Source organism: Zonotrichia albicollis, chromosome 22 (genome assembly GCF_047830755.1).
Source record: "Zonotrichia albicollis isolate bZonAlb1 chromosome 22, bZonAlb1.hap1, whole genome shotgun sequence".
Classification (NCBI taxonomy): Eukaryota; Metazoa; Chordata; class Aves; order Passeriformes; family Passerellidae; genus Zonotrichia; species Zonotrichia albicollis.
The window spans coordinates 133571-155693 of NC_133840.1; the positions used below are offsets into that span (position 1 = coordinate 133571).

The 22123-nt window shown below is 41.5% G+C and overlaps 3 protein-coding genes across 9 annotated transcripts; 1 reads left to right on the plus strand and 2 right to left on the minus strand.

The window, feature by feature from the left end:
• Window positions 1–420: 420 nt before the first annotated feature.
• Window positions 421–13653, minus strand: KIAA0753 (KIAA0753 ortholog). Of its 7 annotated transcripts, none has more exons than XM_074557170.1 (16): window positions 13539–13653; window positions 12581–12725; window positions 11193–11805; window positions 10593–10699; window positions 10243–10305; window positions 9198–9413; window positions 7916–8126; window positions 6682–6881; window positions 5371–5540; window positions 4519–4608; window positions 4249–4345; window positions 3880–4053; window positions 2760–2841; window positions 1971–2094; window positions 1606–1830; window positions 421–1507 (listed from the first exon to the last, which is right to left on the minus strand). In XM_074557170.1, the coding sequence occupies exons 2-16, from the start codon at window positions 12668–12670 to the stop codon at window positions 1390–1392; spliced, it is 2580 nt and encodes an 859-aa protein (XP_074413271.1). In that variant the 5' UTR covers window positions 12671–12725; window positions 13539–13653; the 3' UTR covers window positions 421–1389. The 7 variants fall into 7 exon arrangements, with proteins under 7 accessions (XP_074413271.1, XP_074413277.1, XP_074413276.1 ...); XM_074557176.1 differs by lacking the exon at window positions 13539–13653 and adding an exon at window positions 11982–12102 and having other exon boundaries at window positions 12581–12719; XM_074557175.1 differs by lacking the exon at window positions 13539–13653 and having other exon boundaries at window positions 1971–2091; window positions 4258–4345; window positions 6682–6878; window positions 12581–12717.
• LOC102073444 (thioredoxin domain-containing protein 17) lies at window positions 12815–15302 on the plus strand. Its single transcript, XM_074557190.1, has 4 exons — window positions 12815–13265; window positions 13998–14079; window positions 14347–14422; window positions 15017–15302. The coding sequence occupies exons 1-4, from the start codon at window positions 12830–12832 to the stop codon at window positions 15083–15085; spliced, it is 663 nt and encodes a 220-aa protein (XP_074413291.1). The 5' UTR covers window positions 12815–12829; the 3' UTR covers window positions 15086–15302.
• Window positions 15303–16392: 1090 nt separating this feature from the next.
• On the minus strand, window positions 16393–18636 carry MED31 (mediator complex subunit 31). Its single transcript, XM_005496604.4, has 4 exons — window positions 18480–18636; window positions 18032–18109; window positions 17428–17524; window positions 16393–16669 (listed from the first exon to the last, which is right to left on the minus strand). Exons 1-4 carry the CDS (start codon window positions 18487–18489, stop codon window positions 16477–16479), a joined length of 378 nt encoding a protein of 125 aa, XP_005496661.1. The 5' UTR covers window positions 18490–18636; the 3' UTR covers window positions 16393–16476.
• Window positions 18637–22123: the final 3487 nt, after the last annotated feature.

Consider the following 22123-nt stretch of genomic DNA (forward strand, 5'->3'; position numbering starts at 1 on the left):
GTATAATTGCATTATTTGCTAGGGGTATTGCTTAGCAGTTCATTCAAGAGCCACAGCAAATACCCCTGAGAACATGGCGAGCTAAGTGGTTTTGCTTGAGCCTTAAGTGGAATAGCCAGAACACCCAGCAGTTCCCACCTCCAGAGCCAGCTGCACACAAACTATGGTTCACCTTCCCCCAGCTATGGGTGACAGTGCTAGTACATGCTGTAGTTTGCCCTCGAGCCACACTGCCTCTGCTGCTGGACACAAGTCCTGTTTAAAAGATTTGACAAGGATTGCTTTCCCAAAGGTGCTACAGTGTCACTAAGCCATCAACGAATGCAATCCTAGAAAAAGACCATGGATATACAGAATCATAGAATATGCTGTGCTATTCCAAATGGATTCAGAGGGAAGTTACCTTAAATTAAAACTGTGTTCAGTGATAATAAACAACTGTTTATTAAAAAATAAAACATCTTCAAAATACTTTCACACATATATATACATAGAGACACTATTGCTTTAGTGTTTTTGACTTACAATTTTAGAAATCAGCTGGTTTAAATTACAGAAATCACATATCAGCAAAGTTCCACTTCAGCAGTAACATTTACATTTGATGTAAATTTGAAGACAATTGAAATAGTAAACAAGGCTTCAAGAGAAACTAAATTACTTTTAAAATATATGTTCTAATTAGAAGAAATAAAAATAAACTTAGAAGATTAAAATTGAATGTGTTATAGACTGAACAATATTAGAGAAAAAAATTGACAAAGGAAACAGTCATATGTTATTTGGGTTACCTCAAGTAATTATTAGTCACTGCTCTGACTCCAGACATAATCCAAACTAGTACCTTGATTACTTGAAACAAGTTAATTTAATGTTGCAGAAATGCCAGTTGCTCATTTTTTTGTTGTTCTTGATTTCAATGGGATTCTTAAGAGAAAGGAATATGGGGTTGAATCATTCACTAAATGCTGATAAAAATGTAACATTTAGACTACTTTAAGAAAAAGAAAGATCTCTATCATGTGCTTCTATTGGAAGATCTGCTTTTGCCTGTGCATTAGGTACTAGAGGTACTCAGGAACTCTGTTCTGAAGGCGATGGCAAGAGCCCAAGCAAGCCTGCAAGTACAGCCAGTGACAAGTGTTTGCGTATTTGTGCTCTGCCATGAGAATCCTTCACTGGATTGCTACATCTCCAAAAGAACTCACTCCAGTGTAGCATGTGCTAAGGCGATTAGCCAATAAAAGGAAAAGTAAGGAAGTCCTTTCTGAAAAGGAAAACGTTATTATAATGGCTTTATAAAAAAACTAAGATTAATCTTTGATGGAGATCCAGTGCAGAAAATCTCACAGGCTGAGGCTGATGTTGATGGGACAGGTGGGAAAGAATTCACTGCACCGGCTGCAAAAACTCTGATGTGAATACAGCTTCTGCATAGTCCTCACAAACATCCTGCAGCTCTGCTGCCACGTCACACAGGGCTTCTTCTGTCAGTTGCTCTGCAAGACTGACGGAGAGAGAGGGCAAAAAAAAAAGAGAAGGTTCAGAAAGTCAGCTTTCAAATTCCAGTCTTTCACTTCCAAACCACAAAGACAGTTCATATACCTCTCAGCAATCTGCCATGGATCGAAACTGCCCACAGCCTCATGAGAAATAAGCTTTAAATGATGCTTGTATCTGCTGTTATAATCCAAGATGCTCTGGAGCACATTGCTTGGCACAGACAGAGACACAGAATATGCATTCTGTAGAGAATTCAGAAGCAAGGGCTGCACAATATCATTTCCAGTCTGCAATTTCTCCTCTGCTTCTTTATTTTCATCAATATCACTGAAAAGATAAAATAATCATCAAGACAGAGCTAAATTTTTAAATCTCTTTTTGAAGAGTTAGTGTAATGAAAATACTATAATGAAGTCACATAGATCCTATGCACCACAGTTTAGTGTAGGGCCAAGTATTCCACTTACGTGCTGTCAAAAGGTTTCTCAAATAAAATGTCTGTTTCCAGCTCTCCATGGCTGATTAATTTGGTCATCTGAACTGGATGAGGAGGTGTAAGTTTTTTAGCTGTTGATGCCATTTGTAGTTCTTCTAGAAGGAAGATAATACTACTTTAAACTGGTTTTTTGAAAGAGAAAAACTACATCTACTGCAGGTTAAGTCCTCACAAAGACTTTTGTTTCTTTTAAGGGGAAGTCCTCCAGGTAAGTAAAGTATTCAAAATTAGAAAAAAACATAAATACAGCTCAGTGTATTAAAGCTGAGCATTTCAGAAATACTACCTTTAGTATAAATAATTTGTGCTGCCAGTGGGTACTTCTAGCAGAGAGACAGAAAATACCACTGTGAAAACAGCACAGTCTCTCAAATTCAGTGGTAAATCCAAGACATGGAAAAAGAACCTATAAAGATTTGGGGTAAATCTTCACCAGGCTTAGTGGAAGATTTTCCAACTTGTATTTAACAATACAGTTTCAGTAAAGGTGTATGTGATCCAATGGAAAATCAATGTAGCTTCACTGTGCTACTCAATCAAACCACAAGATAAAGAAAAGGAGTGCTGATAAAGTACCGATTTTAGAACTACATCTTAGAAACTGTCCTCTGCAAGGTACCATAGGTTTTTACCTATGGTAAAAAATGTGTCCAAGTGGTGCTATTTCATCATACATAATCCAATTACCTTGATTTCAAAACACCTGAATTTAAACCTACAGATTACAGGGAAACCAAGTTGTATTAAAAAAGACAATTACCCATGTTGTCTTGCTGGGCCCACAAGTGGGAGTCACTGTAGACAATCTGGGTGACTCTCCTGCGGACAGCCTCCTGGTACATCTGTGGTGAGCACACATAGCAGTCAGTCAGTCAGTCAGCCAGTCATGGACCTGGCAGCTCATCACTGACAGCAAAGCAAGCCAGGATCCTCCTTGGGTTAAGCAGCCTTACTTTGGCCGGCAACACAACACAGAAGAGAGGTGGGGGATTGAAAACACAGACTTTTCTCTTGTTCAAAATGTCATTCTCAAATACAAAACTAATTGACAGTCCCAAGGGAACTCCTCCCATTTCAGACCAACGGCCCTTAGCCAAACAACTGAAGGGCCCTCAAGCTGCTCCTGCCTCACCAACAGTGAATCCAAGTGCGTGCTCCAGTGCCTCAGGGACAAGGACACTGCAAGTTCACACTTCCAACTGATGAACAGATCTCTAGGAGTAAATGGCACTAAACTGTTTAGTTCTAAGTCATAATAAATTTCAGAGGATAGGAAGGTCAAACTGGAACTCAAACCAGACACTATGAAAAAATAGACAGAAGAACACTTTTCAAGAAAGCAATATACAAGAAAACTCAAGTCAAGTAAATGATAACCTTAAGAATATCTATATGGAAAGATGAATAAAGACAAAGATAACCATGTATTTGTCTGACTTCTCCATGTTGCCCTGTGAAATATTTTGGATTGCCAGAGCATATTTCCTCAAGATGGTCATGCTGCTAGAATACTGAGATTCTATAGCAGACAAAAGGGAAAAATTCAAATTAATATTAATATACTTTCCATTCTGCTAGACAATCAACATAATCACCATGCTGATTCTCCCATTCACACACTAAGATTTAAGCCACAAAGTATTGAGATGGGATGCAAACTCAGGTCTGTCAACTTTACAGCAACACATTAATCAAACACTGCTTCTATCCTTACACTGTGTCTTCTGGAAGCACAAACTCCATCCGGGTCTTTGATTTCAGACACTGATCTAGTCAGACCTTGCTTCATTTAAGAATGTAGATACTTACAGCTATTATAATTTATGGATAGTAAATAAGAAATTGACACTAATGAGACTAAGCAAGACAGAAAATCTTACTTCAATTTCTTCCATTCTTTGCAACATTGACTCCAGGCTATAAGTGTCAGCCAGAGGTAGGGCCTCAGCCTGCAGTCTCTCATGCTGATCCATGCTCCACAGTTCCTGAGCAGTATCTTCCAAAAGATCATCCAATAGCTTTTCACTCAGAATATCTGCATTTGTTGCAACCTGCTACTTTAAAAAACAAATCCCAAAAACAACTGTTACAGAAAACAAAGAGATGTAAACCCAATACAAGAAAGAAAGAAAAAAAACCCAAACCAAAACAAAAGTGACTTGCATTAAGTTGAAAATGAACTGTTTGCTTCCCCTTTACAAATGTTTGACAACTCTCAAGGCATCATTCACCCAGTGGTATGAGCTTGCCTGTACCACCTGTGTCCTGTCAAATGGAGGCTCTGACCACTCCTGTCTCTCCTTCTCAGCTTTGTCTGCACACCGGTCTGGAGAAACAGTTTGTGACCTGCACAAAGAAGAATACAAGACAGTGCCATTCTGAAACCTGGTATGCCAACAATAATTTAAAACACCAAACTACATAAATGTATTTTTACATTTACTCCCACTGTTGGGAGTGGGGAGAAGTTCATATCAGATCTGACACGTCTTATGAGATTTTTCAAAGAAAATCATTACCTTAACTTCTGTATTTTTTCCATTTCTCCTCTGCAAAGGTCAGTTAGAACCTTCACTCCTCTTGAATTTTTTGCTTCAAGCCTTGCTAGTCTTTAAAAATAGCACAGTAGCATAGAGTTACAAAATGTACATTCTAACAACTGAAGAACGAAATAATTTCCAGCATTAGTTTGGAAGAGTTACAAGAAACTTCGGAGAGAAAATGAATAGACTTTAAAACCATAAAATATAGAATATTCTGTTGAGAATGAGGGATCATGAATCACGTTTCTGCTGTAACAGGAACTACATGCTTATCCACAAATACTGTCCAGAGAAATGAGCTCCTCATCTTACCATGGACACTGCCTAGGAGATCCAGCACCTGTATCTTCTGGCTTCAAATGCCACAAACACCAGTCCCAAACCAACCTAAATTTGGAGACCCCCTGTCTAACAGTATGTTGAACAGAGTTTAGAGTAAACAAATCTGCACTTTATTATTGTCTGGGACAAATATAAGTATCTTGTCCTTCTGAAACAGGGAGATAATATTTACCTTCTTAATGCAGTGCTGGGAATACCCACTCCTCCCCCTGTGTTTTGTCACTGCCCCACCTTACACAGTTTGCTCTTGACTCCCAGGCAGGAACTCAGACAAAAGACTGAAGTCCTGGCTCTTCCCAGGCTTTAGGGAATAGGGCTGCTCTGGGCCAAGTGGGAAAGGAGAGGAGCTATGTGACAGCAAGCTGTGCTGGGCCAACTCTAGCCTAGTCACTAGCACAGATCCAGAGCCTAGTCACTAGCACAGATCCAGAAGCCTTTCCACTGGGAAGCAGGGCAGAGGTGGGTGCCAGGGGACTGCAAACATACCGCTCCGGTGAAACAGACCGAGGTGCAGGCTTTGAAGGCACGCGAGGCATTCTGCTCTCCTTAACAGGTCGTTTGTTCTCTTTTAGCTGGAAAGCTATAGTTGGCTCTTGAAATCGGGCAGGCTTTCCTGGAGGGTGTGCCCGTCTTGATTTTAAAGATTTCAGCATTCCCTTAAAATTAACACGATCACATTAAAAACACCTATTACAGTTGTTGAATTTTCAAAGTATTTGGCATTCTGCTTCAGACTTTATCTGGAAATCAGGCCTGCTGGCTTTGCTGCAATTGATGAATGTGAAGGATTTACAAGTGCTTTAAAGGGAAGCAAAGCTGTGCCTGAACAGAACACATGCTTAATCCTGCAACTATTATTTTTGCAAACAGTTCCAGCTTTTCCAGTGTTTCTCTTCATGGGGAAAAAGATGACTTTTGGTTTTTCAGAATTAAACTCTATGTTAACTATTTATAAATCTCTTATAAATAGGTAACTATTTATGAATCCAAATAGAACATTTCCAAGGTAACATTGTATTCAGCCACAAAACTATAATATTCCCACATCTGTTACAAGATCACTTAGGCTTGTCCCCTCTATATCAATTATTAAAATGCTTAACCTTCCTGCCCATGATCCTCACGGATCCACAGGGATAGGAAGCAGTAAAAGTTACCTAAGCATATGCCTATGTTACTGTGTCAGATTTGATTTTTCTAGTTAAAAGTGATACTGAGGAATGGATAGAAGAAAAATACACTTCTTAGCAAAATATAGCCCTAGTCTTTTAAGAATTGTTTTCTTTCCACTATGGAGCTTCTTTCTGGTTGCAAGGACTTAGCGGAAACCAGAACTTGTATAGTGAAGTTTTATCATTCCTGTTATCAATTAAGTAAGCCTGAGTAACTTATATTCTCCTACTAACATTAGCACAACATTACTGCTGAGTGCATTTTTTGTGATAGAGAATGACCATAGGAGGAAGATACTTCAGCTTTAATTTCAAATTGAAAAACACACCTTAATTTCAAACATTAAACTAGTTTCAGTGAGCATTTTTCTTACCAATTCTGTTGTTGCTTCTAGTTGTAGAGTGCACTACCAAGGAACAGTAAATACTGTTTTAGAAAAACATTTTCTAAAATAGTCATAACCACTAACAATAACAGGCAGATGACATAGTTTATCCCCCTATGTCTCCTAGCTCAGAATAATAATATTGTGGGGAGGTGAAAAGCTTTGACAGTGTCTTATATTATACAACAAATCCCAGAAAACAAGTAGAAGACAGCATGAATGATTTATCACTTCCATACCTGTGGTTTTGCAGGCAATAACACACCTTTCTTCTTCAAAGCAGCACTTTCAAGGACAGACTCTTTTTTTACAGCTCTAGCTCTCACCAGTACATCTGTGCTTCCTTGCAAAGTGGCACTTCTCTCTGAAGTAGGTCGGCCACTTTCTTCTTGGTATTTATTGTGTAATATACGAGCACAACTGTTTGCCTGTTGAACTGCTGAAATATTTGCAACATGTCAGTGTTTATCTATACTAAACATAGGAACTGTTAACTGTAAGTTGAAAGGGGCAAAAATTGTCTTTTTTTCTACATTTGACACCTCTGTTATGCTAGGTATACCTTACCATGAATTTTTAAGCTCTATTACAATTAAAAAAAAATCAAAGACAAAATGAAAAATTCTAGCCTTGTATTTCCTGACAAGTATTAAAGAAATTGTCTTTCTTACATTGTTTTGGTGAACAGGAAGTTTTGGGGGTTGTGTGCATGTACATATTTACACATACAGAGATATTTGAAAATATACATATATATGCAAGTCATGGGAAAGTCTTTTGGGAGCAGTTGCTATATGAGGTCTAGATGGTGGTAACAAAGCATCCTCTTTTAGACACATGGAAACCATTACATGTTTACATACTGTCTGCCTGGACTGCCAGAACTTGGCATATGGAATTCCTGCTACATGGGGTAGTGAGGAATACTCAGGTATGAGAAAGTCACCACAAACAAGAAAACCAGTTAATATAGTTTATATAATAATGTAAGAACTTACAGTGGCTTTCATGAGGTGCCAAAACACTTCAGGTATATTTATCTCACAATACCTTGAGAAAGAATAAAGCTCCTTTCCTTTCATATCCAAAGCAAAAGAATGATATAGAAAGCCAATTCCAAACAGTTGCACTGCAAGATAGTGGTTAAAACCCCCAAGTCTTCACCTTAAGTATCAATTCATGTGTCTCTAGGTACAAAAGTGTGACTGTTGTGCAAAAGATATTAACAGTAATGAAGTAGCCAGGATAAAACAGCCACTGCTCCCAGAAGCAGAGAAATTGTACCAACCAAGGGAATTCTGAGCCAAAGACACAATAACTTTTCACTATGAACAGTTAAACAACTACAACCTGGTTTTTGTTAGACTGATTTGCTAACATCTAACCAACTTCTGACCAACAATACCATACTAAAAAATTGCACTGCAGATGGCAAGGTGAGTGATAAAAATGTATTTAGTTCAAAATACAAACCAGTCAAAAGACTCCTGGCACATGGAGGTTTTTTAGACTCTTGTTCATGCTGTCTCTTTAAGGTGAGAGGTTTGTTTTCTCCTTTTGGAGACAGAAAGTGCTTTCTGTCTGGATATGTCTCAGTGTTCCTTGGAGATTTGGCCTGAGAAGCTGAAATGCATTTCTTCACTGTTTTTGGTGTTTGCTTGCTTTCTAGCAGTGAATTCAGATCCTGCACCAAATATTTAGAGTTTTAATTACTCTCTCAGTAAATCTGATGTAACGAAAAGCAAAATCATTCTAAGCAGTTGGAGCTTTTTTGGTCTGGTTTTGTTTTGTTGGTGTTTTTTCAGACGATAACTTTCAGGTTTTTTCAGACTGATAGCTTGTTCATGTAGAAGCTTTTTCACATTATTTATTTCAATCTTCCTGAAAAGACTTACATTTTTGTATTTACAACTGACTTCAGCAAACCATTTGCTTACAGAATGCTCAAAAAGAATTGAACTCAAGGGCTACAGACCAACAAAAACTTCATGGTCACATGACTATCGTAACACAGACACTTCTTCCAATGCTATGTCCAAACTTAAACCTAACTTCTTTTCTGTTCCCAGACAGTTAGCACTCTTACTGTTCTCATAAGCAGGTCATAACACTAAAATTAAAAACATAGCTCTTACAGTTTTAACAGTATTTTAAGGAAAGTATCTTACGGCACCAGTATTGCTTTTTTAAATGTATGCAGCAGGCAACATGAATCAGAACTTTTCTGTGATACCAGTGACATGTATAAGTCATCAGATATCAATAAAAAAGATATTTGAAGGGCACAGAGCCAAGTAACTCTTGCAGCCACAACTTTATATTCTGCCTGGACAACTCTGCATGCAACACCGTATGAGATGCTCAGATGCTCACCACTGATGCTGATGACTAAAGCATGCATCCAGAGTAATAAAACACTTAATGCACACCTATGTATAAAATGAATTCTCTCTGTCCTGAAAATGACTAATGAATTAGAAACTGATGCTTTGTTACAACTATCACTACCAGTCCTCATTCTACCAGGACAGCCAAGAAAGCTAGGAACAGCATCAACAAGACCAGCAGTAGGTAGCTTCTGTGTTTAGTATGCATGTCTCTTTTACACCACCATTACTTAGGAACATTAGAAGTACATTTATGGCCTTTAAAAAATAAAAACAAACCCAGTAATATATTCTGCCGTTTCATTAACACAATCTCGTATTTCATTACCTCTTTCCTGCCTTAGCAAAAACAAATGTTTTTTTCCTACCTCAACTTGCAGCAAAATGTCTATGATAGCTTCAGAAATGGAAGAATCCCCTTCTAGTTTGGCAGAGCAGAGAGACAGTTGACGAATGAGACTGCCCAGTTCCTTGTAATGGGCAGGAATCTGCTCATCTGTTTGATCTGTAAACTGACTGGCAAATGCCTGCAAGGTTCGTACAGCTCCTCTATGTGCTGCTGCCAACCTGGATACTGCTCGAGACTGGAAAAATGAAAAATAAATAAATGCTTTAATATCTATAGTTTCTATGGATACTTATACTACTGGAAGAATTGTTGCCGAAATGTCATGCAGAAACTCAGGCTTGGAATAATTTTAATTGATATTAATCCATTTGTGAGACAAACAAAACAGGCATTGAAGTAATTTACTCAAGATTCCTCAAAAGAATACTCCTATTAATGTCATGCTGGCCTCAGGTAAAACAGCCTGGGTGTATCAGGTCATGATGTTTTTACTACCTGTGCCAACACAGAACTATAGGCATTTACAGTTGGCTGGAGTCTAATGTGTAACAATTGCACAAACAAAAATATTCTCAATCCTCTTTGTTTTGTTACAGAAGAAAATGCAAGTGATTGAAAAAGCAGAAGAGAACAGGGCAACATTGACTAGACTGTGGGCATCTCAGCCATCCCCCTGAAGGCTGCTGGGCAGAGAAGAAAATCAGAAAGAAGGCTGGTAAGACTGAGTGTCATCAACCAGAAGTCATAAAAAGCAGTCAAGAGTAGAACACATTGTTAATTCCTTGCAAAAAGAAACTGGAATGAAGAAGGAATTAGAAGGCACATAAACGCAGAAGACCAACCACCTTCCTCTCATTTACTGCAGACAAGACCTGAGGAGAAGCAGCAAAGGCAGTGTCAGGCCAAGTGAGCCATACTTCTCAGAGAATGAGACGAAATATGTAAGATACAAAGGAAATCTCCTTTCTGGAGAAGGCTTAGCTGCACCCTAGACAATCAAACTCAATTATCCAGAAAACTCTGTTCATAAGTCACTTACAGCCTGAAGGATAACTACATCTTACCTTTTTAGTATGTTTGATTGTATGAGGACTCAGTTTCTCTAAATCATCCTGAATTTCTTTTACCTGTTTATTAAGAAAGGAGACAGAGAGGAGCAAGTCAGTCAGAATTAGTTCCATGTCTATAAACGAACAATAGATCTTCACTGTAGCATCTGAGATTTTTCAACAGTGATGCTCACCTCTCTGTCCAGCCATGAGGGAAATCAGTCACACCATTCAGATCTAAACTAGAATGCCATGGAAGTTCAGAGATAACCCAACTGACTTCCTCTTGTTTCAGTTAGTTTCTGACAAATTCATCACAACAAACTAAGCTCCTATGCATCCCAGTTTAAAGTCATGGCTCCTACCTGCTGCTGGAGCACATACAGCATCCGAGCTGACCGTGCAGCTTGTTGCTGTCTCCAAGTGCAAAGCCGCTGCTCGTTTTCAGGATCTAGAAGTTCTCTATCTCTCCCTAAAAAGCATAGCATATAAAGTTTTATATCTTAATTTAACCTGTGAAAATGCCAATTAAGTCATGACAACAGACATAATTTAGTAATAAGCCTTTTCCATGCAGAACCAAACCACATATTTGTGGTGGTTTCTTTAACAGTAATGCAAGTTAGTTATCATAAACTCCACATCCTGTTTCTATTTAATAGTCTAATACAATATAGCTCATTATTTATTTAAAAAATCGTGTCTCTGATTAGTTTTATGACAAAGCTGCAGATAAAGCACTCAAAATTAGGAACGGTTAAACCTCCTCCTTGTTATTACAAAACAAAAAACTGCTTAAGTTGGCTAGCTATTCTTTTATTTAGTTTTCAAAACAATAGATGGTTCTCAAAAGTCCAGCCATAAATACAAATTCTAATCCAACCCAAAAAATGAGGGTAAAAATATCAACAAACTAGTGTACATTTATATCATTTATATAATATAATTACTGTTCAGTCTTACACCTTTTTTAATAAAATCTTCAATTTTCTGGACATAGTTCCTCAATTCTTTTTGCAGACGCTGAACTTCTTGCATATTTTGATGTTCTTTTTTATTTAAATTTGGCTTGTGGTCCAGTCCTGTGTCCCGGGTGGGAGGAGAGTCCAAAACAGCTGCTACTGGCTTTCCTTCCTTAACTAGGCAGAGATGAACGTTGGTGTCAGAGCTGGCAGACTTTCCTTGGGAAGGCTGGGCAAGCCTCTGCTGACACGTCAACTGAGTCTGAGACTTCAGGGTATTTTCATTTTCTCGACTTGCAAATACTTCAGTCTTCTGTGGTTGTGATTTCTGTGTCCACAACGGTGTGCTGACGACATCTCCAAATACCTGCTGTTTTACTTGTTCTTCGAGACGTCTTTGTTTGATGTCCCTTTTTGCCAGCTGAACAGCCAATTTAAGTCTCTCTTCAGACACCACTGAGAACATCCCAGAGCTTCTCAGGCTGAGGTCCTCACTTCCAACAAGATTTCTCTTATCACTGGATGCCTTCAGTTTTTCTATTATAATTGGATGGGGGTGAGAGAATCTGAGAGCCAAGTTCTCTGGAACTGCAGGAACATTTCTATTAAACTGGAGCTGTTCAAAGTGTAAAAAAAACCCTGATGTTATGCAGAATGCTATACACAGGCAATGCAACTCTGTCATGATGGCACTGTTTTGGATTTATGATGAACACAGTGTTAACAGCACATCAATGTTTTCATTCTTGCTAGGCAGTGCTCACAGAGGTCAAGGCCTTTTCTGCTTCTCACCTGCTCACCACTGAGTAGCCTGGGGGTGGGCAACAAGCTAGAGAGGAAACAACTGGATGGTTGATCCCAACTGACAAAAGGGAAATTCCACACCCTGTAGCATCATGCTCAGCAGTAAAAGCTGCAGGGAAGAAGGAGAAAGGGGAGACTAGTGACAGCATTTGTCTTCCTAAGTCACTGTTATATGTGCTGAAATGGCTGAATTCCTGCCTGCTGATAGGATGTAGAGAATGAAGTCCTTATTTTGCCTTGTTTGCGCACAAAAAGAGGAAAGCATTTGCTTTCCCTGTTAACCTGCCTTTATCACAACCCATAACTTTTCGCCTTCCAGTTCTCTTCCCCATCCCAACTGAGAGAAGGTGAGCAAGTGCTCGGCTGCCTACTGGGACTGAACCACAACAGATAATTAAGAATAATTATACATCCAGTTTGTGATCTCTAGCCTTACTAAAGGACAGTGTCAAGATAATGTGCGACAGTACGAGGAAAGCTAGTATGACACTCCCTGCTGGGCTGTCTCATGAAGTGGGTCAGAATCATACTTTTGTTACAATCACAAAGAAAACCAATTCAGCATCGCTACAGACGGCAAATACTACCTGTGTTTGTAAAGCTTTAGCTTCATTCCTGTACCGCTGGCTGGTGAATGCAAACGCATCATCAGACACCGCTGTCTTGCTTGGTACCATCTCATCGGCTCGAGAGCAAATCTCGCTATTATCGCTTCCTTCCTTGTGATCACAGCTGTGAATGCGAGAACAATAAACCGTTATTTCAGACTGGCAAAAGCCATCCCGGGTCTGATGTGAGTAACAAAGGGAGAACCAGCCCGAGCAGCCGCGGACAGAATGGGGCGGCCTCTCCGCAACCGCCCAGGGCCCGTGGCTGCTCCCGGCCCTGGCCCTCACGGCGTCCTGGGCGGCACCGGCACGGCGGGCCCCGGGCGCTGCCGCAAGGGAGGCACGGACGGACGGAGGTCGGTCGGTCGGACGGTCGGTCGGGCGGCCCGGGCCGCGGCGGACGCACCAGGCGCCGTTCGAACCCGGTCCCGCCGCCGCACGGGCCGCCGGGAGCGCGCCGAGCTACGGCGGCCGCGCGGGCCGGGCCGGGCCGGGCCGGGCGGAGCCTCCGCCGCTGCCGCCATGGGCTGGGAGGAGAGGCAGATCCGCGGGTACCCCGAGTTCGTGCGGACGGCGCAGAGCTACCACGGCCGGCCCATCTTCGCGCTCTTCTGCGGCGATAAGGACGCCGAGGGCAGGAGCTGGTGTCCCGACTGCGTGACGGGTGAGGCGCGTGGGGGAAGCGCCCTGCCTGGGGCATGGGCTGTGTTGGTCGTGAGGAAGCCGGAGAGGCCTCGGATGCCTTTCCGGGAAATGCCGGGCGGGCACAGCAGCCCCAGAGCCGGTGCCAGGCTCCAGGCGCAGTTTCCCCGGTGAGCTGAGCGGGCTGTGAGCCGCAGCGGCCACGCTGCCCCTTTGGCTGCGCACATGGAACGGCGCGGGCTGCTGGCGAAGGCTGCTAACACGGCCCAGCAGACAGACAGACAGACAGACAGACCTGAGCCCTGCCGTCAGCTTCACCTATGCTGCATGTGTCGAGGCGCAGCGATGCCTTCCCCGACCGTGTCCAGCGGCAGTATTTCCTTCTGAGAAATCACCGCACTGAACCGCAGGGCTTTACGTGTCTGAGCAGGTCTGAAGGTGCCTTAGGGAACCGTCACCCTGCAGAAGGGCGCTGTGCTGGGCTGCCACACCCGGGACAGGACAGAACAAGAGAAACAAGAGTGTTTCTCTTCGTGTTAGAGAAGAAATTGGCCTTTACTCCAACACAAGTCCAGTCAGCGTTCAAGCATGTAATAAACTCTGAAAAACTTGTGGATAGCCCGCTGCAAGGAAATATCGATCTCTAACTAAAGCAGACAAAACATTGATAAGTAGCCCTGCCGGTCCAAGTTAATCCATGTGATTCTGTAGCACGAGTATTTAGTACTAACAGATTTTAAAAATTATTTTCTAGCTGAGCCAATTGTGAGGAAGGAACTTCATAACCTGCCTGATGAGTCAGTTTTCATCTACTGTCTAGTTGGAGATAGAGCCTAGTAAGTACCTTTGAATGCTGACAAATGGGATTACTTTGTTCTGTTGGTGGACTGGTGGTTAACCTGTTGAAAAAACTGACTGAGCTGTCCTTTTCTGTAAAGAGTCAATCATTTTTTGAGGTCCTCACGATCTCTGACATAATCTATCTGCATGCTTGTTTTGAGAAGGGCATTGGGAAGGTGTGAGGCAAAGGCCTTTGAATAATTTTGAAGCTATTTTCAAAATGCCTCTCTACAAGCTGTGCTTAACACCTTCTTTCTGAACAGCTGGAAGGATCCCAACAATGAATTCAGGAGGAATCTGAAACTAACAGGAGTGCCTACACTACTTAAATATGGCACAGTAAGTGATTAACGTTCTGAATCTACAGGCATTGAGATGGGCACCTGTCAGGAATTTAGGGCTGAATGAATTAGTCACTTGTATTCTCTGAGAACCCTCTCTTGTTCAAGGAGACCAGAGCATTCTAAACATCTCTTCTGCTCCCAGTTCCTCAAGAGAGAACCATTCTGCTCATTGTGTAATGTCTGTAATAAACATGCAGTAAAGGGAATATGTGCACTTGCCTCATGGTGCTTGAGGGGTTGAGCAACTTCTTAGCTACATATTGTTACTGTTCCTGATCTGCAGCTCCTCAGCTTTTGAAAATTCCAAACGCTGAGGCTACAGGAGTGAAACAAGTTCCAAGCACTCTGGTCAGACTGCAGCTCAAGTTGTCACTTGTACATGTTAGTTAAATTAGCAGTTACTTTCTTAGAAATGCCTCTTCCAAGGCCAGAGAACCCTCAAGAATGTTTTAGTTGTAGTTACCATTCTTGTTCCACCCCCACTACACCTCACTCCCCAGGCCAAAGTTGCTGGATGTGGCTAATGTTAGTGTGTACAAATGGCTCTCAGCCAGAACAGATTTTTTAATTATGAACGTTTTTCTTTCAGCCTCAGAAGCTGGTTGAAGAAGAATGTTTTAAATCGGAGCTTGTGCGTATGTTGTTTACTGAAGACTAAAGGCCTCACTAGTCAATCACTGATGAAGATGGTAGTCTCAACTACTGCACTGTCCTTTCAAGGAATCACTGACCTTTGTTAAAACTTTAATGATTAATTACTTTGGACTACTTAAGATAAATGTCCTGAAATTCTGGGTCCAAACCTTACACTAAAATCTTACAAGAAAAACGGTATCTTTCCTTTCATGTCCAAATAAAATTGAGTTTGTGAACAACCTCTTTTCAAAGGACCTGAGCTCGTGTTAGAAACTCAGATTAGCTTGCATTTACTGAACTGTAACTACAAGTTGCACTTTCAGCGAGTAAGGAGGAAGGGGAGAAACAGAGAGCCCTCCTTCCTAAGCCTGACTACATAATATCTGAAACTGTTCAGATAAATTTTCAATGCCAAAGATGTTTAATGACTTATCTGTTCAGTCTAAGTGTGATAATGTGATGGCTGGCAGCTGTAGTGTCACTGATCCCATCTTAATGGTTAACATTTGGGAGTACCTGTTCCTACAAGGACAGGAAATACAACATGAATGCACCAGAAATACAGTCTAAAAATATGAAAATTAAAAACCCTGGCAGCTGCCAAGAGCTATGTTCTTAGAATAAAAAACTATACAGGAATAAATGGCAAGCACTTCTCCAATACTCCAAGCAATGGCATGTTTCCCTGCACACCCTGTTCTTGTTACATGGAGTTAAAAAGACTCCAGAGCAGCCACTGCTGCACGGGCAGAGGCCAAGACTCAAGGAAGCTGAGCTTAACAGAACAGAGACAGCTACACCTTGTTTCCTTCTCTATCCTGCAGAGTTTATCTGCACCTATCTCTGCTCTGCTCCCCAGACCTCACCCAGTACGCTCTGATTTCTATCTGTACCACATGCTGTAAGGAAAAATAACTTCCATCAATAATGACTGCCAGGGAAACAGAAGTGATAAATAATAGCTCACCTTGGTTTGAAGGAAAAACTGCCCAGTTTTGACTTTATCATCACTTCACCTTTGCTTGTCCATGAGCTGTAAGTAGTGGGGAGTTCTCAGTACACTTTGAGACACCATTATTCTCCAGGGAAAAGGCTTCCTAGGAACAGCCTTTAGAGCTACATGAGCTACATTTCTTTGTAGGTAGTAAGTAACAAATCTAGATTTGTGTGCAAAATCAAGAGCAATCAATATCTATGGTAGTAAAGCTCTTACAAAATTGTCCACGCTATAAAATTAATTGCAGGTGTTTATTAGTCTTCAAAAGAGTTGATGAAACAAAAACCCCAGTCGCCTGATAAATTCAAATAAAAGGGACACACACCCAGAGCCAAACTTGCAAAAGGGTTTATTCATCTCCTGTAAATACTTCACTAACACAAAGTACACCTCATCACCACTACTGCATGTGCTTTTCATTTTACAGAGGTGTTGTTTTGTTGCTGCTGCTCAGCCAGTGCCTGCTGGAGGCGCATCCTTTTCCGGGAATAGTGCTGCCAGTGGAGGATCTGTTGCTCATCAATAAATTTGGCACACTGAGCATTGACCAGTTCTTTGCGGAAATGTTCATACTGGAGCAGCTCTAGCATATGCAAACATTGAGGATACCTGGGTTAAAAATAAACACGGTTTAATACAGGTTTTTACAAGGGACAAGTCAGTCCCTTTTACAAGGGACACTAAATCTAAAATTTCCAGTACTTCTGTGGGTAGTTAGTTTTGACTCGTGTGTCTTTACCCAAGTGTGAAACCACTTCAGCACGCACACTGTGAGTTGGTAACTGCAGCATCAGCCCAGGAAACAAGGAATCCAATCCCAGTAATAAATGCACATTCCTGCCTTCTTCCCCAATGGCTTGGTTTAACAGGCCAAATCCATCCATCCATCCATCCATCCATCTGGCTTTACAAGGCCTGCTTCCAGAGCTGAATTAAAGATGACTGAAACCATTTTCCAAAAACGGAAGGAATTTGCACACTTGCAAAAACACAAAATCACCCTTTGCCTCACGTAAGCATCAATAATGCAAAACTGATCTTAAAATTCACTTAACTGCTTTTTTACCCTAATGTTCAATAGTTTGATTTGAAACCCATTGAAAGTGCAGATTAAGGCTTTAAAGGAAGATTCTATGCAAAACTCATGAATTCTTCATAATTTTGCCCATTGCTGCTACATGTGAACTATTGGAAACAAGAAAATCTACACTGCATATTACCATGATCTTGCATAATCTATGCTGCGGGGAAGACAAAAGTAGTGTTAGAGGCAGAAATGAAATCCTAACGTGGTATTGTACAGTGTGTAAAATGAGGTCAATGGCAAACTATTAAAATGCAGAAACTTATGGGAATTTAGCACTTACTTCAGGTATTTTGCATATTCAGGTTCTTTCCAATAAAGTAAATATTTCAGATAATTTACAAAAGCTTTATCTTTGAAGTAGCCTCTTTGTGCAAGAACTGAAATAAAATGACAAATAAGGAATTGACAGTTACAGATGGGTGTAAAATACCAGCACACTTGAAAAAAATCACACAGTCAAAACTTTCTCATTACAATCAAATTTTGATAATTTATATTTGGCAAATTAAAAACCACAAAGCAATATAAGATCTTTATGTCAACAAAATAATAGATTGGTCTCATCTCCCTTACAGTTTGCATCTTTCATTGAATGGAACAGCTTTTTGAAACAAGAAAATTTGACTGCAGCATCAAAATTAGCAATGAGTTATGTATAGTACCTAAAACTATTCACATTAGTAAAATTCTGTTTTCAGATAAAGGAATACTTGACATTACTTTTAAATAATAGACTGGAACTTGTTATTTTCTTCTTTACAGACTACTTTTATGCTGTGAAAAACCCTTTTATTTGTTTAGCTATCTCTCAAATTACCAGTACAAATAAACACTAATACACTATGTTAACTCGTCTGGGTCCAGGTATTTATTTAAGTACTCACAGTTGAGGTAATTTGGATTTGCCAGACATTGAACAAACTCCAGCTCCAACTGGAATCGAAGTCGATTTCCTGTATCATCTGATTAAAGAAAAAAAACAGTAAGAACCACACAATAGATTGAAAGTAATCCCAGTCGCTGTGCCACCTGGGAGCAAAGCGGGCCGGGGTGGGCGAAGGGCAGCGAACGGCCCGGTACGCGGGCCGGCCCGGCCAGGGCAAGCACGGGAGGGGCCTGCGGGGCCCCGGGCTGCAAAGGGCCCCAGTGCCGGGCGGCGCCTCTCGGCCTGCGCGGTCCCGTCACACCCGCCGCTCTGGGGGCCTGGGCAGCTCCGGCGGCGGCCCCATGGGCCCCGCACCGGCCCCCGCACGGGCCCCGCCGGCTCCCGCACCGGCTCCCGCACCGGCTCCCGCACCGGCTTCCGCACCGGCTTCCGCACGCTCCACGCACCCGCGTCCATGTCTGGGGCGCGCACACCCACACAAGCACGCCTCCTGCTGACAGCCCGGCGAAACGCAACGCTAAGCACTCTGGGAACTCAGCGGCTGTTGCCTAGCAACGGCGGCGGAGGCGGGGCGCGAGGGGGCGGGACGGAGGCGGGGCGCGGCGGAGGCGGGGCGCGGCGCGGGCCTCGATGGTCTCTAGCGCCCAGCTTCGGTCATCCGCTGGAGGGGCTGTTCGTTCCCGTTGCCGTTCCCGTTGCCGTTCCCGTTCCCAGCCGTGTCCTTCGCAGTCGTCCCGGGACACTGACACGGCGCCCCTTGCACACGTGCGGGTCATTTTACGGGCTGGGTGTGCGCGCACTGCCCGGAGCGCTTCCCTCATGCCTGGCCCGCAGAGCAGCCGGCAAACACTGCGGTGTCGGGAGCTAAGCACGGCTGACACCATCCCCTCACTTCTCGAAAAGGGTCTGTACAAATTCCTTCCTTCTCACCGCGCTCTGCTGCAGCTCCCGGCAAACCCCAAAGAACTCAGAAATCATTAAATACAAACCAGTGTATTTTTAAACGAGCAGCATTCTGTTTTACATCAGTCGCTTTGTCCGGCGGCTGCCTCCGGCCCTGCAGAATTTCCCCATCGGAGGGGAGAAAAGCCCGGTCACACAAAAGCCCTGGTGCTTCTTGTGCCAGGGGGTCCAGTGCAAGCTCAGAGTGACATTCCTGCGACACCAGCCCCTACGACTCCTCCTGAACGTGAGCATTCCTTCTGGCAATGAGCACTGGAGCACGGGTACCACGGAGGCCAGGCAGCCCCAGAGCCATTAGAATTTGGCTTTGGGGTCAGTGATCGAGGCATGCTTTTCCTGCACATAACCCTTGAGCTGGGAAGGACAAAAGGAGGATGAAATTTTGTTTGTATTTGCAGAACATTCATTTTAGCTTTTTACTAGACAAAGCCACTGTTCATCACTTCCAGAGCAAAAGGAAGTGGAGGGAACAAACCCTAAAATACTAAACTGTATTTAAACTTTAATGGTAAATATTGGATATTGGACAAAGTTTGGAGCTTTGCAGGTTTGTTTTGCATAGTGACTTTACAGTCAGCCAAGGAGATTTCTGTCAACCTCTAACCTTAATTCTTCATTAATTAAAACACAGTAGTCTCAGAGTAAAACCATTGATATGCAAATGCTCCATGAGTTAGCAACAGCAGTGGAAGCAATCTCTACAGACTTACCTGAAATCCTTCAAATTTCTTCCTTTATTTGTTGTTTAATCATTTTCGATTTTCATTTGTTGAAGTATTTTTGGCATTCAACATAGCAATTTTCTATAATACTATATTTTCCTACGCAGTATGAATTTTTCACTGGGAATTGCATTACAAAAACCATATAAAAAGGATCCGTGCATAGTTTTTTCTTAATAAAAAAAGGGTTGCTTTCTTAAGCAACATTTTAGTGGTTGTGAAATACTACTATTACTATATCAAAACATAACAAGCCACTCCCCAGTAAACACAGACTTTGAGCTAAAAGAAGAGATCAAATAGATCCCACGTGTCTGCATTGCTATTCTAGAACAGGATTTCTCTCCCAAGAGTGACTTCAGAGGAGAGAACTCTAAAAAAGGATTGGTCACAAAAATAAATTACTATGTATGGTTGCCCAAGTTAAGTCAAACATCTCAATTGTTGTCCATCAAAATTAGGAATAAAATTGAAAATCAGGATTTTAGTGTATGAGATTTTATAGTATAAAGGATTTTATACATGAGAACCTTCCCTAAGAAAAGTTTGATTTTTGTTGTTTTGTTTTTAAATGTCGGGTGACTTGCAGGACATGTGTTAATATAAATGTGAGCCAGAAATTTGTCTTATTGTCATAGAACCAGGATGACATTGCTGCATCAGTTTCTCCTTTCATAGAGACTAGACTGCTGTCATTGCTGTCATTGCTGTTGCCCAGAAATGTCATGGTTTAGGACAGTAAGTTTTTATCTTAACTCATTAGACCTGGCATAGAGACACAGCTCTTAAATGGAGCCACTTCGGAAGCCACCAAGGTTTTATGGGACACAAGAGAAAATAAAGTCTCATCTGGCATGCTGTTGAATCTTGAAGGTAAACACTGAGGAAGAGAAATGCTGCAAAAGATTCCTCTGTGACACCATAGTGCAGTGCATTTGCACCAGAGAGAAAAAAGGTCCAGTAATTTCATCACTGAAAACTGATCAAGTGAGATGAAACAGGGACGTGTTTCACACCAGTGCATGAAACCCAAGACATCCCCTCTTGTTCACCCCCGTTTGCCCACTGCTTTGGAACAGAATGCAAACTGATACTAACATGGACATCTGACAGGATTTTTACCCATAGAATGCAAGACAGCTCCTGTAGACTGGAGAGCATCCTGCTTTAAATATGGTTAAATAACAGAGAGCAGAGTACGCATTATGTTATATATATCACAAGCCAGCACAAAGTCTGCAATTTTTTTCCTCCAATGCTATAATTGTAATTCAATAGAAACAAAATCATAGTTTTCAGCAACTAAAACAATTGTCAGAACATATTTAATTAAAGGCTTAACTCTTCACAAAGTTTTCTTTTTTGAGGTCAAGAAACTAGCAGGTAATGCACATTTCAGAAGGCAGCCAATACCAGTCATGGTGGAACCATTTCATCTGCAGATGCCAAATACCATTCAAGCAAGCTGCAAATTGGATGAAACGGTGTAAAAAGACTGGTGTATTGAAGGCACTGGCACATGTTCTTCTGTGACTGTGGTACTCCTCCAGCTTCAGACAAACACTAGAATTCAAAGATAAATTCAAGATTAAATGTCATGTGTCAGAAAGCATTTTATGTTTTTCTTTAATAAGTTGGTTAAAAGTATCTCAGGGCTTCTATTAGGACACCTGGACAGCTGGTGAATTTGAAGTCCGCCATTTGCCAGGAGCAATATACATTCCTATGTTTCCGATTTCTGACTGTATAGCCAAGGCAAAATATTGAAGTAAAATAGAAATTTCCTCCATAATAATAATTCCTTAATTGAAAGGTTGTGTTAACTTTGTTTCTGGTGAAAATCTGATCTTCAGCTGGGTTTCTAAAATATTTGCAAAGACCCAACGCAAGTTATGGTTCTCAAAGAATATCTCACAAAGAAAATTACAATAAATTAGATTTAGTATCTGGAACATTCAGTTCTTTCAAGAAAATGGTTTGTCTATAAAAAAAAGTTTTATGAACATTTTAATGAGGCTCACACTCAGGCGTGAAACAGCTTATGAAAACTCATGAAGTGCCATGTGCCAAATAAAACTGGGAAAAAATTTTGTATGGGTAAATAAAGCACTGAAGTAAACTGGGGAAGGAAAACATCTTTTCTCTGACAGAAGAAACAGTCTCTTTCTTATGGCCAGAATCTACAGTAAATGTAAATCTACATTTACACCATAATAAATGGGCAACTATTGACTAAGTGCTCTAGAAAAACCTAAATGGGCAAAAATAGCTTCAGTACAGTCAGCTCTATTTTTAAAGAACTAGAAAGCTAATATTAAGCAGTCTCCAATCACCTGAGGGCAGCACGGCATGCCTGCCTTTCCTCTGTGCCCCCAAAGGTAAGGGCTGTGCTTCCCTCAGAGTTT

Bases quoted from the DNA above. Each gene is read 5' to 3' on its own strand.
- MED31 (XM_005496604.4), bottom strand. The intron at 17,525-18,031 runs GTGAGTACTTAA...ATTTTATTTCAG, and splicing joins AAATCCAAATTACCTCAACT to TTCTTGCACAAAGAGGCTAC. The intron at 16,670-17,427 runs GTAAGTGCTAAA...TTTTTAACCCAG, and splicing joins GAATATGCAAAATACCTGAA to GTATCCTCAATGTTTGCATA.
- LOC102073444 (XM_074557190.1), top strand. From the start codon at position 12,830: ATGGGGCGGCCTCTCCGCAACCGCCCAGGGCCCGTGGCTGCTCCCGGC. The intron at 13,266-13,997 runs GTGAGGCGCGTG...ATTATTTTCTAG, and splicing joins GTGTCCCGACTGCGTGACGG to CTGAGCCAATTGTGAGGAAG. The intron at 14,423-15,016 runs GTAAGTGATTAA...TTTTTCTTTCAG, and splicing joins CACTACTTAAATATGGCACA to CCTCAGAAGCTGGTTGAAGA.
- KIAA0753 (XM_074557170.1), bottom strand. From the start codon at position 12,670: ATGGTACCAAGCAAGACAGCGGTGTCTGATGATGCGTTTGCATTCACC. The intron at 1,831-1,970 runs GTAAGTGGAATA...TTATCTTTTCAG, and splicing joins GAGAAACCTTTTGACAGCAC to TGATATTGATGAAAATAAAG. The intron at 1,508-1,605 runs GTATATGAACTG...TCTCTCCGTCAG, and splicing joins CCATGGCAGATTGCTGAGAG to TCTTGCAGAGCAACTGACAG.